Source organism: Passer montanus, unplaced genomic scaffold (genome assembly GCF_014805655.1).
Source record: "Passer montanus isolate IOZ18808 unplaced genomic scaffold, ASM1480565v1 scaffold25, whole genome shotgun sequence".
Taxonomy (NCBI): Eukaryota; Metazoa; Chordata; class Aves; order Passeriformes; family Passeridae; genus Passer; species Passer montanus.
In genome coordinates, this window is record NW_024367149.1 from 11,668,898 (window position 1) to 11,682,524 (window position 13,627).

At 46.1% G+C, this 13,627-nt stretch overlaps 1 protein-coding gene across 3 annotated transcripts in view; it reads left to right on the forward strand.

Annotated features, from left to right (window-relative positions):
* MIER1 (MIER1 transcriptional regulator) overlaps positions 1–12,261 on the forward strand; it is a 35,024-nt gene extending 22,763 nt beyond the window's left edge. For all 3 annotated transcript variants that reach the window (XM_039711294.1, XM_039711295.1, XM_039711293.1), the window contains 6 exons: positions 1,073–1,224; positions 1,889–1,970; positions 4,805–4,899; positions 5,460–5,587; positions 7,820–7,956; positions 9,310–12,261. In XM_039711294.1, the coding sequence (XP_039567228.1) occupies positions 1,073–1,224; positions 1,889–1,970; positions 4,805–4,899; positions 5,460–5,587; positions 7,820–7,956; positions 9,310–9,635 (920 nt within the window). In that variant the 3' untranslated portion in view covers positions 9,636–12,261. The remainder of the gene's footprint in view (positions 1–1,072; positions 1,225–1,888; positions 1,971–4,804; positions 4,900–5,459; positions 5,588–7,819; positions 7,957–9,309) is intronic.
* Positions 12,262–13,627: the final 1,366 nt, after the last annotated feature.

Genomic DNA, 13,627 nt, shown 5'->3' on the forward strand with positions numbered 1-13,627 from the left:
GTTCAGCCCATTCCTGAGGATTTGCTCACACTGCAGGTCAATGAGAATGGATTTCTTTGTAGTTTTGGAGAATTCAGTTTGAAATAACCACCACCACGCCTGGAGCCCTCCTAGAGCCCAAGTTCCTGCTCAGTTATCTCAGTCCCCAGGGAGGTGGTGGGTTGGATTCCCCTGGATCCCTGGGGTTCCCAGGGCTTGGAGCACCCTGGGACAGTGGCACTCCCTCCTCCCAGGGGAATCCATGGAATTGGATGGTTTTTAAGGTCCCTTCCAACCCAAACCATTCCAGGATTCTCTGAGGGTTCCTAGAACTCTTTTTTTACCTTGAATGAGCAGCCAAACATCAGCTGAGTTGGAACCTCTGGAACAAAAGCCCAGAAAACTCCTGGGAGCTGTTCCCAAAGTGTGTCCTGGGTGAAGTGAAGCTGCTTTCTTTGCAAGACATTTAATGATTTCTTTACCACTTTGGGGGGTTTATTTGTATTTATTTCCATGATAAAATACTTTTCTCCATGTAGAGATTGATCTCTGAACCCCCTGAGCTCCCCCCACATCTCCCTCCCTGTGCTGGCCATGCTTTCCCAGGCACTCCTCTTGGAATCAGTGCTCAAATTCCTTCCTTGCTGCTCTTCCTCAGGTTGTTGGAGCCCACAGACAAGATCTGGAAATTTTCCTACTTTAATAGCCAGAATTTCACTTTATTTTGCTACAATCCAAAGCTTGGCTCTTCCAAAATAAAACTCTTCCAAAATAATCAGGGGATATCTCACTTGGCCCACATTTCTCCATTAAATTCAGTTTACTGTGACTTCCCTGTGAAAGCTCTGGAAAAGATGGAGATTAAAATTGTGGAGTTGCAGGATGAGTTCTGTAATCCAGAACCCAGATCATGCCAGGGATTTGGAGGCAAAGCCCAAAACCCAGGTCAGTTGGATCTCTGCATCCCTGATCTCCAGATCAATGCTGCTCCCGTGATCTCCCAAGGTTGCTCAGAGACAATAATTACCTTTCTAATGATTTCATCTTACTATCATGATTTCATTTTCTTGTGCTCTCCCTGGGGTTTATGCAGTGTATGAAAATGATGACCAGCTGCTCTGGAACCCTGACTTTTTACCAGAGGACAAAGTGATAGAGTTCCTCAAGGAAGCCTCGAGGCGCACGGGAGAGGAGAAGGGCCTGGATGCAATTCCTGAGGGCTCCCACATCAAAGACAACGAGCAGGTACAAAACAGCAGCCACAATATGCAGTTTATGTTCTAGAATTAATCATCTTGTTATTTCACTTGACTCCCAAGAGGTAAAATGAGGTTTGAAACAGTTTTATTGTTCCTTGTGGAGATAGAAATTTGATGAGGATTTTACCTCTCAGTGAATATTAAACTTAATGTTGCTTTATGGAAAATAAATATATCATAGAAAATAAATAAAATCTTTATATATATATATATATATATCTGTATGGATTAATTCTCTCAGGTACAGAATTTTTCAATGATGAAATTCTCTGTGAATACCCACTTAATTTTTTTATTCATACCCAAAAAAACCCCACACATTAATTTTACAAATGTGTGTAGTGGATGAAAAAGCTTCAAAAAAACCCTCCATCAATTTTACAAATGTGTGTAGTGGAGGAAAAAGCTTCAAAAACCCACCCTCCATCAATTTTACGAATGTGTGTAGTGGTTGAAGAAGTTGCAGTGCTCTGCTTGGGTATTTTCTTGGTTCTGTAAATAGAGATTTGGAAATGTAAATACATCTTCATGACAGTGTGCTGGTCCCAAGGGTTTATTTTTGGTCTGAAGGGGGTCAGGGATGTTGTGGGCGTGTGCTGGGCACAGGGCTGTGCCTGCCCTGGAGTGGCTGTGCCTGTCCCTCCCCGCAGGCCCTGTACGAGCTGGTGAAGTGCAGCTTCGACACGGAGGAGTCCCTGCGGAGGCTGAGGTTCAATGTCAAGGCAGCCAGAGGTGAGGTGCCTGAATGGCAGCTCCATCCCAGTTCCCATTGCACTCCCACCAGGTGAGCTCCCTGCGGGCTGCAGGAGTCCTGGCTGAGGTTCAGTGTCAGGGCAGCCAGAGGTGAGGTGCCTGAGCAGCACCTCCATCCCAGTTCCCGCTGCACTCCCACCAGGCGAGGTGCCTGACGGCAGCTCCATCCCAGTGCCCACTGCACTCCCATCAGGTGAGCTCCCTGCGGGCTGCAGGAGCCCTGGCTGAGGTTCAGTGTCAGGGCAGCCAGAGGTGAGCTCCCTGAGCAGCACCTCCATCCCAGTTCCTATTGCACTCCCACCAGGCGAGGTGCCTGACGGCAGCTCCATCCCAGTGCCCACTGCACTCCCATCAGGTGAGCTCCCTGCGGGCTGCAGGAGCCCTGGCTGAGGTTCAGTGTCAGGGCAGCCAGAGGTGAGCTCCCTGAGCAGCACCTCCATCCCAGTTCCTATTGCACTCCCACCAGGCGAGGTGCCTGACGGCAGCTCCATCCCAGTGCCCACTGCACTCCCATCAGGTGAGCTCCCTGCGGGCTGCAGGAGCCCTGGCTGAGGTTCAGTGTCAGGGCAGCCAGAGGTGAGCTCCCTGAGCAGCACCTCCATCCCAGTTCCTATTGCACTCCCACCAGGCGAGGTGCCTGACGGCAGCTCCATCCCAGTGCCCACTGCACTCCCACCAGGTGAGCTCCCTGCAGCCTCCGAGGCTGCTGGGGCTCTGTGGAAGTGCAGCCTCAGAGAACCTCTCCTGGGAGAGTGGATGAGCACACGTGGGAATTCCCTTCCTCATACAAATATCTGCAACCAGCAGGAATTTCAGATTGCAAATTGCTGCTTAACAGCTCACCTGGGCATTTTTTGGGTGTTTTATTGTGCTCTTCTAGACCTTTCAGTCGTCAAAGTGGATGCAACAAACATGGGACATGGAATAATTCTAAATAAAGGAGTAAATCAACCTTTTATTTTGCAAAAGTAACATTAAAAACCCTCATACATAAAATGAATTCATTTTAGATAAAGGAGAAAATTAATATTTTTTTTACAGAATGTAGCGTTAAAAACCCTGCTACGTAAAATGAATTCATTTTAAATAAAGGAGAAAATGAATTCTTTTTACAGAGTGTAGCATTAAAAACTGCTGCATAAAATGAATTAATTTTAAGTAAAAGAGCAAACAAATTTTTTATTTTACAGAGTGTAGCATTAAAAACCCTGATGTGTAAAATGAAATAATCCTAAATAAAGGAGCAAATAAATTTTACAAAGTATATTTTACAAACCCTTCATTCAAAAAAAACCATTCACTACATAAAATGAAATCATTCTAAATAATGGAGAAAATTAAGCTTTTATTTTACAAAGTATAAGGTTAAAAACTCTAATACATAAAATGAAACAATCCTAAATAAAGGAGCAAATAAAGCCTTTATTTTACAAAGGATAACATTACAAACCCTGATACATAACATGAGTTAATTCTAAATAAAGGAGCAAATTATTTTTTTTTTTATTTTAAAGAGTGTAGCATTAAAACCCTGATACATAAACTAATTTTAAATAAAGGAGAAGTATAACGTTGCAAACCCTGATATATAAAATGAGTTCATTCTAAATAAAGGAGAAAATTAATTTTTTATTTTAAAGAGTGTAGCATTAAAAACCCTGGTACATAAAATGAAATAATCCTAAATAAGGGAGCAAATTACCTTTTGTTTTACAAAATATAATATTTAAAACCCTCATACATAAAATGAATTCATTCTAAATAAAGGAGCGAATTAATTCTAAGTAAAGGAGCAAATTATTTTTTTATTTTAAGGAGTGTAGCAATAAAACCCTAATACATAAAATGAACTAATTTTAAATAAAGGAGCAAATGATTTTTTTTATTTTACAGAGTAACATTTAAAACCCTGATCCATAAAATAAACTCATTTTAAATAAAGGAGAAAATTAATTTTTTAATTTACAGAGTGTAACACTTAAAACCCTAATACATAAAATTAAATAATCCTAAATAAAGGAGCAAATTATCCTTTTATTTTACAAAGGATAACATTACAAACCTGATACATAAAATGAGTTCATTCTAAATAAAGGAGAAAATGATTTTTTTATTTTACGGAGTGTAGCATTTAAAACTCTGATCCATAAAATAAACTCATTTTAAATAAAGGAGGAAATTAATTTTTTATTTTACAGAGTATAGCATTTCAAACCCTAATACATAAAATTAAATAATCCTAAATAAAGGAGCAAATTAACCTTTGATTTTACAAAATATAGCATTAAAAATACATAAAATGGAAGAATCCTAAATAAAGAAGGCAATTTCTTTTGCACATGAAATGCATGAATTCTGAAGAAAGGCTGGAACAACCTTTGCTTTCCCGAGGAGTCCCGTGCAGTCCCTGCTGCTGGCGGTGCCGCGCTGTGCAGCTCTTGTCCCTGCAGTCAGTGCCCTTCTTTGTGGTCCCACTTTGATCTGCTGCTGCTGCTTCCCAGCCCCTCCCGAGCCCCCTGGGCTCACACGGGCCAGCAGGGATCCAAGAAATGACATTATTCTGCTCTCCCACTCTTGCATTTACTGCTGCAGGATCACATTGTATTCATAGAGTCCCACAAAGCAGCTCCTCCCAGTTCCCAGTCTGGTCCTTCAAAGGGACAATTCCCATTTTTACACCAAAAAGTGAAATTCCTGGGCTGGTTCCTGTGGAATCAGCAGCTGGAGAAAGGACCCAGATCTCTTCTGTCACTTCAGTTGCCTTTTTAAATTAACTATTTTCTATATTGCTTTTATTTTTGATTTTCCTGTAGAAGAATTATCTGTTTGGACAGAAGAGGAATGCAGGAACTTTGAACAAGGGCTGAAAGTCTATGGCAAGGATTTCCACGTGATTCAGGCAAATAAGGTAAACTTTTGGGCAATTCTCACTTTTGACATTTTAGCACAAAGTAATTGTGAATAAATTCTGTCCTTCATAAAGAAATGGACAGAATTATTTCATTTTTGCTGTTGAATCACAGAATCCTGGAATGGTTTGGGTTGGAAGGGACTTTAAAGATCCCATGGGCAGGGACACTTCCCCTATCCCAGCTTGCTCCAACCTGGATCCTTCCAGGGATGGATCCAAGCAGGAATCTCTTCCTACTCAATTTTTTCCCAGTATTTACATCCAAATTGGCTTCTCAAAGCCCAGAATTTGTAAGTGGAAGTGCAGAAATCCTGCAAAAATCCTGTGGGAAGAGCCTGACTCTGCCCACCCTTGGAATCTTCCTTCCTTCCTTCCTTCCTTCCTTCCTTCCTTCCTTTTTAGAAACACCCTTAGCTTCCCTCTCAATTTTGAATTTTTACCCCAAGAATTTGCCCTCTTCCAAGCAGCTTTGACGTGGAATTCCACACGTTTTGCTAGAAATGCTGGATTCTTTTGCCCAGAAATGCCTTGATCTGAGCAGGCTGGCTGTGCTGCAGGTGCGGACGCGCTCCGTGGGGGAGTGTGTGGCTTTCTACTACATGTGGAAAAAGTCGGAACGTTACGATTTCTTCGCTCAGCAGACCCGGTTCGGGAAGAAAAAATACAACCTGCACCCTGGGGTCACGTAAGATGTGCCTGATTTCATCATTTTGGGGTCCAGTCTTTGTTTTGTCCTGCTCTCAGCTGAAAATTCGGGGATTCAGAGCATAATTTGCAGCAGGAAAACGGCCAAAGTGGAAAAAAAAAATGTCATAAGTGTGTCTAAATGTGTGAAATACATTTATTTGGGGTAAGGCCAACACTGCACTGAGGAGCAGTTGGAGTTTTGTTAGGATTTGGTTGATTTACTTTTTAAATGTTAATAGTTTTTTTTTTAAAAATGCCTTGTTTTAATTAAATATATTTTCTACCAAAGCATGAATCCCAAGTTCCAGGTGGAATTTGTGGTGCATTGTTTGTCCATCATTCTGGCCAGCACAACACCAAATCCCAGGGGATTTTGGGCTCTCCAAAGCTCCTTTTCCCATTCCCATCCTTGCTGGGGAAAGAGGGAATGTGGGAGCTGCACTCCCAGCTCGTTCTGCTGCCCTTCATTCCAAAGCTCTGATCTGCCTGTCCCACTCTTTCCACTGCCTCCTGCCAAGCTTTTTTACTATTATTTTCATTCCTCATTTCTTCCTGGCTCCTCTCTTGATCCTTCTTTGGAATATTATTGTTTCTCCAAACATTTCAGGGCTCTGGGAGAGACAATAATATTTTTGGGACTTTGTGGATGTTACAGAGAGTTTCTCACCTGGCAGGCTCCCCCTTTCCTTCCATCTCTTGGTGGGTTTTCCCCTCTATTTTACATTCTCCCCTTTTTTCCATATTTTACATTTTCCCTCCTGTTTTCCATTTTTCCTCTATTTTCCATTTTCCCCCTCTTTTCCATTTTTCCTCTATTTTCCATTTCCCCCTATTATCCATTTCCCCTGTTTTTCATTTTCCCCCTCTTTTCCATTTCTCCCTGTTCTCCATTTCCCCCTATTTTCCATTTGCCCCACATGAGACATTTTTGGGTCTCTTCCTACTGTTGGGTGCAGCAGCAGTGTCATTAAGGACTGGACTTGTCTGTTCTTGAATGATTTTGCAGATAAATTCAGGGAATTCAGGGTGGAATTCCAGGATAATTATGTGTCAGGAGAAGTTTCTGGAGTTACTCCAGCCCTCCCACCATATCCAAGGGCTTCATCCACCAGCTCCCTTTGTTTCCATCTTCATTCCTGCCCTGAACTGGAGCTCTGGAATAAATGGCACAGATGGGAATGTCTTGAACTCTGGAGTTTTTCACTTGCTTTTAGCTTGACCCCTTTGGGGGCTTTGTGCACAAGTGGGATTTATTTTTACTGCGATGGTTTGGTACTGGTGGCTCAAATTCCAAGGGTTTGGTGCCTGGAGGGATCACCTTGGGAGCACAGGGCAGACATGAAGGGTTTGGAATCATGGAAAGGTTTGGGCTGGGAGGGAGCTCCGAGCCCACCCAGGGGCAGGGGTGGGGGCAAATGCCAAGGGTTTGGTGCCTGGAGGGATCACCTTGGGAGCACAGGGCAGACATGAAGGGTTTGGAATCATGGAAAGGTTTGGGCTGGGAGGGAGCTCCGAGCCCACCCAGGGGCAGGGGTGGGGACAGAGCACAGTGCCAGGCTGCTCCAAAGCCATCCAGCCTGGCCGGGCACTGCCAGGGATCCAGCTCCCATCCCAGGGGCAGTTCCTTCCCAGAGCCCCGTCCATCCCTGCCCTCTGCCACGGAAAGCCTTTCCACACCTGCAGTGTGTGCACCAGCATCCCCAGCCGTCCCAGCTGGGGGTCTGTCTGTCTGTCCCGCAGGGATTGCATGGATATGTCCCAGCTCTGTGTGTGTCTGTGTGTCCCCCAGGGATTGCATGGATCTTGTCCTGCCTGGGTGTCTGTCTGTCTGTCCCGCTGGGATTCCATGGATCCTGTCCCAGCTCTGTCTGTCTGTCTGTCTGTCCCGCAGGGATTGCATGGATATGTCCCAGCTCTGTCTGTCTGTCTGTCCCACAGGGATTCCATGGATCCTGTCCCAGCTCTGTCTGTCTGTCTGTCCTGCGGGGATTCCATGGATCCTGTCCCAGCTCTGTCTGTCTGTCTGTCCCGCAGGGATTGCATGGATATGTCCCAGCTCTGTCTGTCTGTCTGTCCTGCGGGGATTCCATGGATCCTGTCCCAGCTGGGTGTCTGTCTGTCTGTCCTGCAGGGGTTCCATGGATCCTGTCCCAGCTCTGTCTGTCTGTCCCGCAGGGATTACATGGATTCCATGATGTGTCCCAGCTCTGTCTGTCTGTCTGTCCCGCAGGGATTACATGGACCGCCTCCTGGACGAGAGCGAGAGCGCCGCCTCCAGCCGGGCCCCGTCGCCGCCGCCCACGGCGTCCAACAGCAGCACGAGCCAGTCGGAGCGGGAGGAGTGCCCCTCGGGCAGCGCCCCGAACGGTGAGAGCGCCGTGCCAGCCTGCTGTGGCTCGGCACAGCCCTGCCCTGCCCCGCCGGGGTCACTCCCTCCCTCCATCCCAGCCCTGCCCTGCCCTGCCAGGGTCACTCCCTCCATCCCTGCCCTGCCCCGGCAGGGTCACTCCCTCCATCCCAGCCCTGCCCTGCCCTGCCAGGGTCACCTCCCTCCATCCCCGGCTGCTCCAAGCCAGCCTCGGGCACTGCAGGGATGGAGCAGCCACAGCTTCTCTGGGAATTCCATCCCAGCCCCTCCCAGGCTGCTCCTGTTCCTCTCTCTCCCATCTGTCCCTTGCCTTGTACCAGTGTAATGCCATTCCCTGTGTCCTGTCCCTCCATGCCTTGTCCCAAGTCATTCTCCTGGAGCCCCTTTAGGCCCTGGAAATGGCTCTGAGCTCTCCCAAAGCCTCCTGTTCTCCAGGTGAGCACCCCCAGAGACAAACAGCCTATTTCAAGTTCAAACTGGTTTGTAAAAACTCCTCCATGTTTGCGTTTAGGCAGGGGCCTTGTCTGGGAGATAAATCCCCCTGGAATTTCCAGTTAACTGAGATTTGTGAGTCCCTGTGTGCCCTGTGCCATGCTGGAATTCCAGTGCTGTGGGATCCTGAGCAGGGCACTGAGCTGGGCCCAGGGGGGCTCCTGCTGCTCCTCAGGAGCTGTTCCTGGGGGCTGGAAGGGAGCTGGGAAGGGGAGAGGAGCCAGGAAGGAAAGCCAGGCTGAGGGAGGAGCTGCGACTCACTCAGAGCCTGGAAATCCCCTGGAAGCTGCACAGAGTGCCCAGTGAGGAGAGCTCAGCTGCATCCAGGGCTTCCAGGACATTCTCTGCTCCTCTTAAGCACTTCATGAACTCCCTGTGCCTTTTGTATGCATTGCACAGTGAAGAGAAAGGGAAAAACTCTGGATTTTTAATGAATTTTGAGCTCAAATTCTGCTTTCCTGACCCAGCCCAGGCTGGGGGAGCTCACCTGCAGCCTCCATGGATTCCAGGACATTCTCTGCTCCTCTTAAGCACTTCCATAGGTTCTGTCAGTGGTATGCACATCAATCACCCAGTGAGGAGAAGGAGAAAACCACTGGATTTTTAATGCATTTTGAGTTCAAATTCTGCTTTCCTGACCCAGCCCAGGTTGGGAGAGCTCACCTGCAGCCCCTGCATCCGTGGATTCCAGGACATTCTCTGCTCCTCTTAAGCACTTCCATAGGTTCTGTCAGTGGTATGCACATCAGTCACAGTGAGGAGAAGGAGAAACACGGGATTTTTAATGAGTTTGAGCTTTCCTGGGGCAGCCCAGGCTGTTGTGCTGCTGCTGAGCCTTGCTGATGGGTTTCTCTCCCCAGGTGTCTCTGCCAACGGCCCAGGGGAGGTGCCAGGGAAGGAGGAGGCAAAGCTGGAGGGGCTGCACGCCAATGGACCTTGCAGTGGGAAGAAAACCCCTCACTCAGAGCTGGACACAAACGGCTACGAACCCGAAAACCTCTGCAGTGACCCCAAACTTGCTCACTCAGCCCCAAGGAACGAGCCTGAGCTGGAAGAAAAGAGCGAGAGGCCTCTGAAAAGAAGAAGAATTAACAGCAGTGGGAAGGAGAGCCCGGGTGCTTCAGAGTTCTTCCAGGAAACCAACTCCCACGGGAAGCTGGAGGAGCTGGAAACTTTGGATGACTGAGTGCTGGGAGCTGATTTTATTCCTTGGAGTAAATTCTGGGTGTCTAAAATTTTCAGGGTTGATGGGTTACCTTCCAAAGTCCAGTTCCATAAACAATCTGAGATTTTTTTGTTTGTTTCCTGAGACCTTCTAGTCGGCTCTAAAGATCCAATATTTTGTTTTCTTCAGTGCTGAAAAGCAGCAGGAGAATATTGAATTTCTCAGAGCTGGCAGCTGCAGTTCTGGGATAAAAGGCTCGTAAATATTTAAGGAACAAAGCAGTGAGTTGCTGCAAAAATATTCCCAGCCTAACACATTAAAGAATGTGTTAATACAGCATTTTAATGTACAAAACAACATTTAATCAGTGTACAAGTGAACAAAGCGTTTGGGGCTTTGCAGGAAGTTAAAATAAAACAGGAAAAGCCAAGACAGAGCAGGCACAGAGACTTCCACTCCTGCTGGAGAGAGGAAAATGTCATCCCATCATTAAGGAACCCTCATGAATCCTGAAAGTTATGAGCACAACTATTTTTATATATAGAAGTTTTAAAAGGTAAATAAATAAACCAGGTCAGGTTTGTCTATGTAAAATTGTTGACATCAATGATGTCTTTCCATATTCTTTATCTGGGCTAAAGAAATACATTCTGTATTTTTCCAGATTTCTTTGTAGCCTTTGAAAGATTTTTACAGTACTTATGTCTTGATTGAACTGTCCTTTCTTAAAACAAAAGCTTGTATAATTTTCTTACCTTGTACAGTTGGTAAACTTTTATGAGAGAGTTGATACCCTGAGTCTAATGTCAGCTTCCTTTTATTTTGCTGAAGTCTTTTCTAAAAAAAAAAACCCAACAAAAAAAACCCCAAACCAAACCAAACCAAACCAAACCAATGGAGTTAAAAATTAATCACCAACGTGTTAATTTCCTTCCCAGAAACTGGTAAATAATTAACATAAGAATGGTTAGGAGGCATTTGATTTTGGAAACGTGGTTTTTTTCTTGTTTTATGGCAAATAATGATGTTTCAATTTTTGTTAAGCATGCTGCTTGCATTGCACACATTTCCTTGCTTTCTTTCTCCCTTTGTTTGGAACTCAGAGAAATCTCCCAGCAGCCAAATTGTGGAGTTTACTGAACCTCCTTCAGGTTCAGCTGCTCCATCATGCTCTTTGTTTCCAGTCTGTGCCTGGCAGGCTGCAGGGGCTGCAGGGGCTGCACTGCCTGGAATGCAGCTGCAATTCCTCAGCAGCACAGCACGGCTGCACTGGGAGCACCTGATGATCTCAAAGGTCTTTTCCAACCTAAAGATCCTGGCGGTCAGTGTTGGTGCACAGGGACACGCTCCCCTGGAGAAGGGAGAGCAGGAATGTCAGGTGGAGCTGGGGAGGACTAACTGCAGTGTGAAAACCAAAAATTCCTCCTGAGTACGTGGGAGCAGGGTGATGCTCACCCTGCCAGCAGCACCACTCAAAAGCTGGGGGGAGGATTTACATCCAGCAATCAGGAGCCTTTGCAATCCCCGTTCACTTTGGTTTTGTTTGGTTGTTTCCTTCAGCCCAGCTGCACCTCTGCTCTGGTAAAACCCGGGATAATTGTTCAGTTGTACCATTGCTGACCCCGTGTCTCCTCCTCACAGGTGTGCTGTTCATCCCTCACTGGTTATTTTCTCTGCAGGGTCATGCTCTTTATGGTTCCAGTTGAACTGACTGGTTGGAAATGGATGTTTTAGCCCAAGCCCCACTGCTGAGGGCTTGGGCTGAGTTGGTTTCTTCTCCACTGAACTTCCCTTGGACTTTGTGATCAGGAATGAGCCGAGCCTCGGGATGAGGAGGGGCTGTGGCTGCAGGAACCTGGGCAGTGATCAGCTCTGCCTGCCAGCCCCGCTCCTGAGAGCCTCTGGGTGAGGTTCATTAATTCAGGCCTGTGTTAATTAAGGAACGCAGTGATTAATGCCTGGGGCAGAGGTTGCTGTTAACTCTCCCCTCTGGTCATGAGCAGAACCTCAAAGACGGTTCCACACAAGCAGAATCCTGTTCTCAGTTTTATTTTGATGCTCTTTGTTTTCGGTTGCAAGTTGGAAATAGTTCCCAAAAATCCATAGGAAAGTTTCCAAATGAATTGTCTCAGGCTCGTGTGTGAAATCCAGCACTGTGTATATTTTCAGGAATGTTGCTTTCTTTTTTATCTTTCCTTATTTTTTTTTTTTGGTGATACTTAGAAGAGACCTGACATTCCATAATCCACTATGTAATGCTCAGCTAGATTTAAGAATATTTAATTCTAATTTACCTTTTGTTTATGCTGGTGTTTTATACAATACTTTGTTCATGTTTCAAACTGCAGCCACTGTAACTCGATAAGTCATTGCACTACTAAAGCTATTGAAAATCCTGGAAATCTGCTAACTGTGCTTTCATTTTCCAAGCCTTCTGTACAGTTGGGAATCCAGTCCAACAGGAAATCCCTGGGCTTCCCAGAGGGTTCACTGTGCTATAAATTCCCCTCCACACACACACAAACCCTACAGAACGGTTGGATACATTTTTTCCACACAGTATTTTGCACTGTCAGTAATTCCCTCCTCTGACTCCCCTTCCCCGTCTGCAATTCTGGAAAAGCTTATTAAAATATTTTTAAACTTACTGTCTGCATCCAAAATTCCTGCCTTTCTTTGCTCCAGAGGCGTGGAATATCTCAGAGGATGGGAGAGCAGTGACTCTCCTCTGCACTGAAACCCATGGGAACAAAACCCATTTTTCTGGATCAACTTCCAGCTGTTCCCTTCATTCCCCATAATGGTTCCCAAATCCCTCCTCAGGGAATATTCAAAGCTGGAATCCCTCCCTCACCCTGCTGGGACTGGGGCTGTGAGGAGCCCCCTAAATCCCTGATGGATCCACTCCCATCCTCCCCAGGCAGGGAAGCAGCAGCTTTGGTTCATTGGTTTATTGGAAGCAAATACAAAAATACAGAGGCACATAAATCCTTTCTGCTCTCATTCCTCACATCCACAGCCTGCCATACATTCAGGTTTTCATCACTAAAATGCTCATTTTGTAAATAGATTCTCTATAGAAAACATTTTTTTAGTCAATTAATAGCATAGAAAATACTGTTAGAGGAATTCTTGGCTTTCCCAGTGTTGAGGATCCAGCAGGATCCCAAAATAAGCTTTAAAAATCCTTCTCTGTTAGGACTGCAAATCTAACCAGTAGATTCAACAACAAAGAGAAAATCATAAAAACCCCTCTGGCAGAATCAGAGTCACCCTCCTGGCTGTGACCTCGGCACGGCGGAGTCGGAGCACACGGGGGAGAAAAAAGGGATTTGGGGTTTGGGAACTGGGATTTGGGACTTGGGAATGCTGCAGCAAGGGGCAGGAGCTGGGGGGAGGAACCCCAGCAGCACCTGGGCACTGGGAACCAGGACAGAACCAGAACTGGGACCAGGACAGAACCAGAACTGGGACCAGCAGCCCCATCTGGGCTGGGACTGGGGAGCTTCTGCACTCCAGGAAGGGTTTGTGACCCTCCCTCCCCTGGACAAAGCCGAGGTTTTACTGGAATTTTGGGAGCCAAAATAATCAGGGATTTCTTTTTCACTGTGCTCAGAGGGGGATGTGCTGAGGGACTACTCCAGGACACCCCAACTGCCCTGCAGTGACCACAAAATCCCACAAAAAAAAGGGGGGATTGTGGCTCTGGAATTGCTGACTCACTCCACACCTTCCCCAGCACACCAGGCTGGAGCTGCACCCTCAGGGAAAATCTTCTCATCCAAAAACTTCCAGGAAACTCCAACAAATGCAGCTTTGCCCAACAGCAGTTCAGTTTAAGCAAATATCTCCTAAAAAAACCCCACTGCCAGTGTCTACAGAAGCTGTTAGGGTACAAAAATCTCTAAATACATTATTTTACTAAAAGTTTTTTAACCAAGCTTAAAAACAATTCTTTTAAACCCGAAAGACAACCCAAGGAGACCTGGAAAGAGGTGCTGGGTAAGACAACC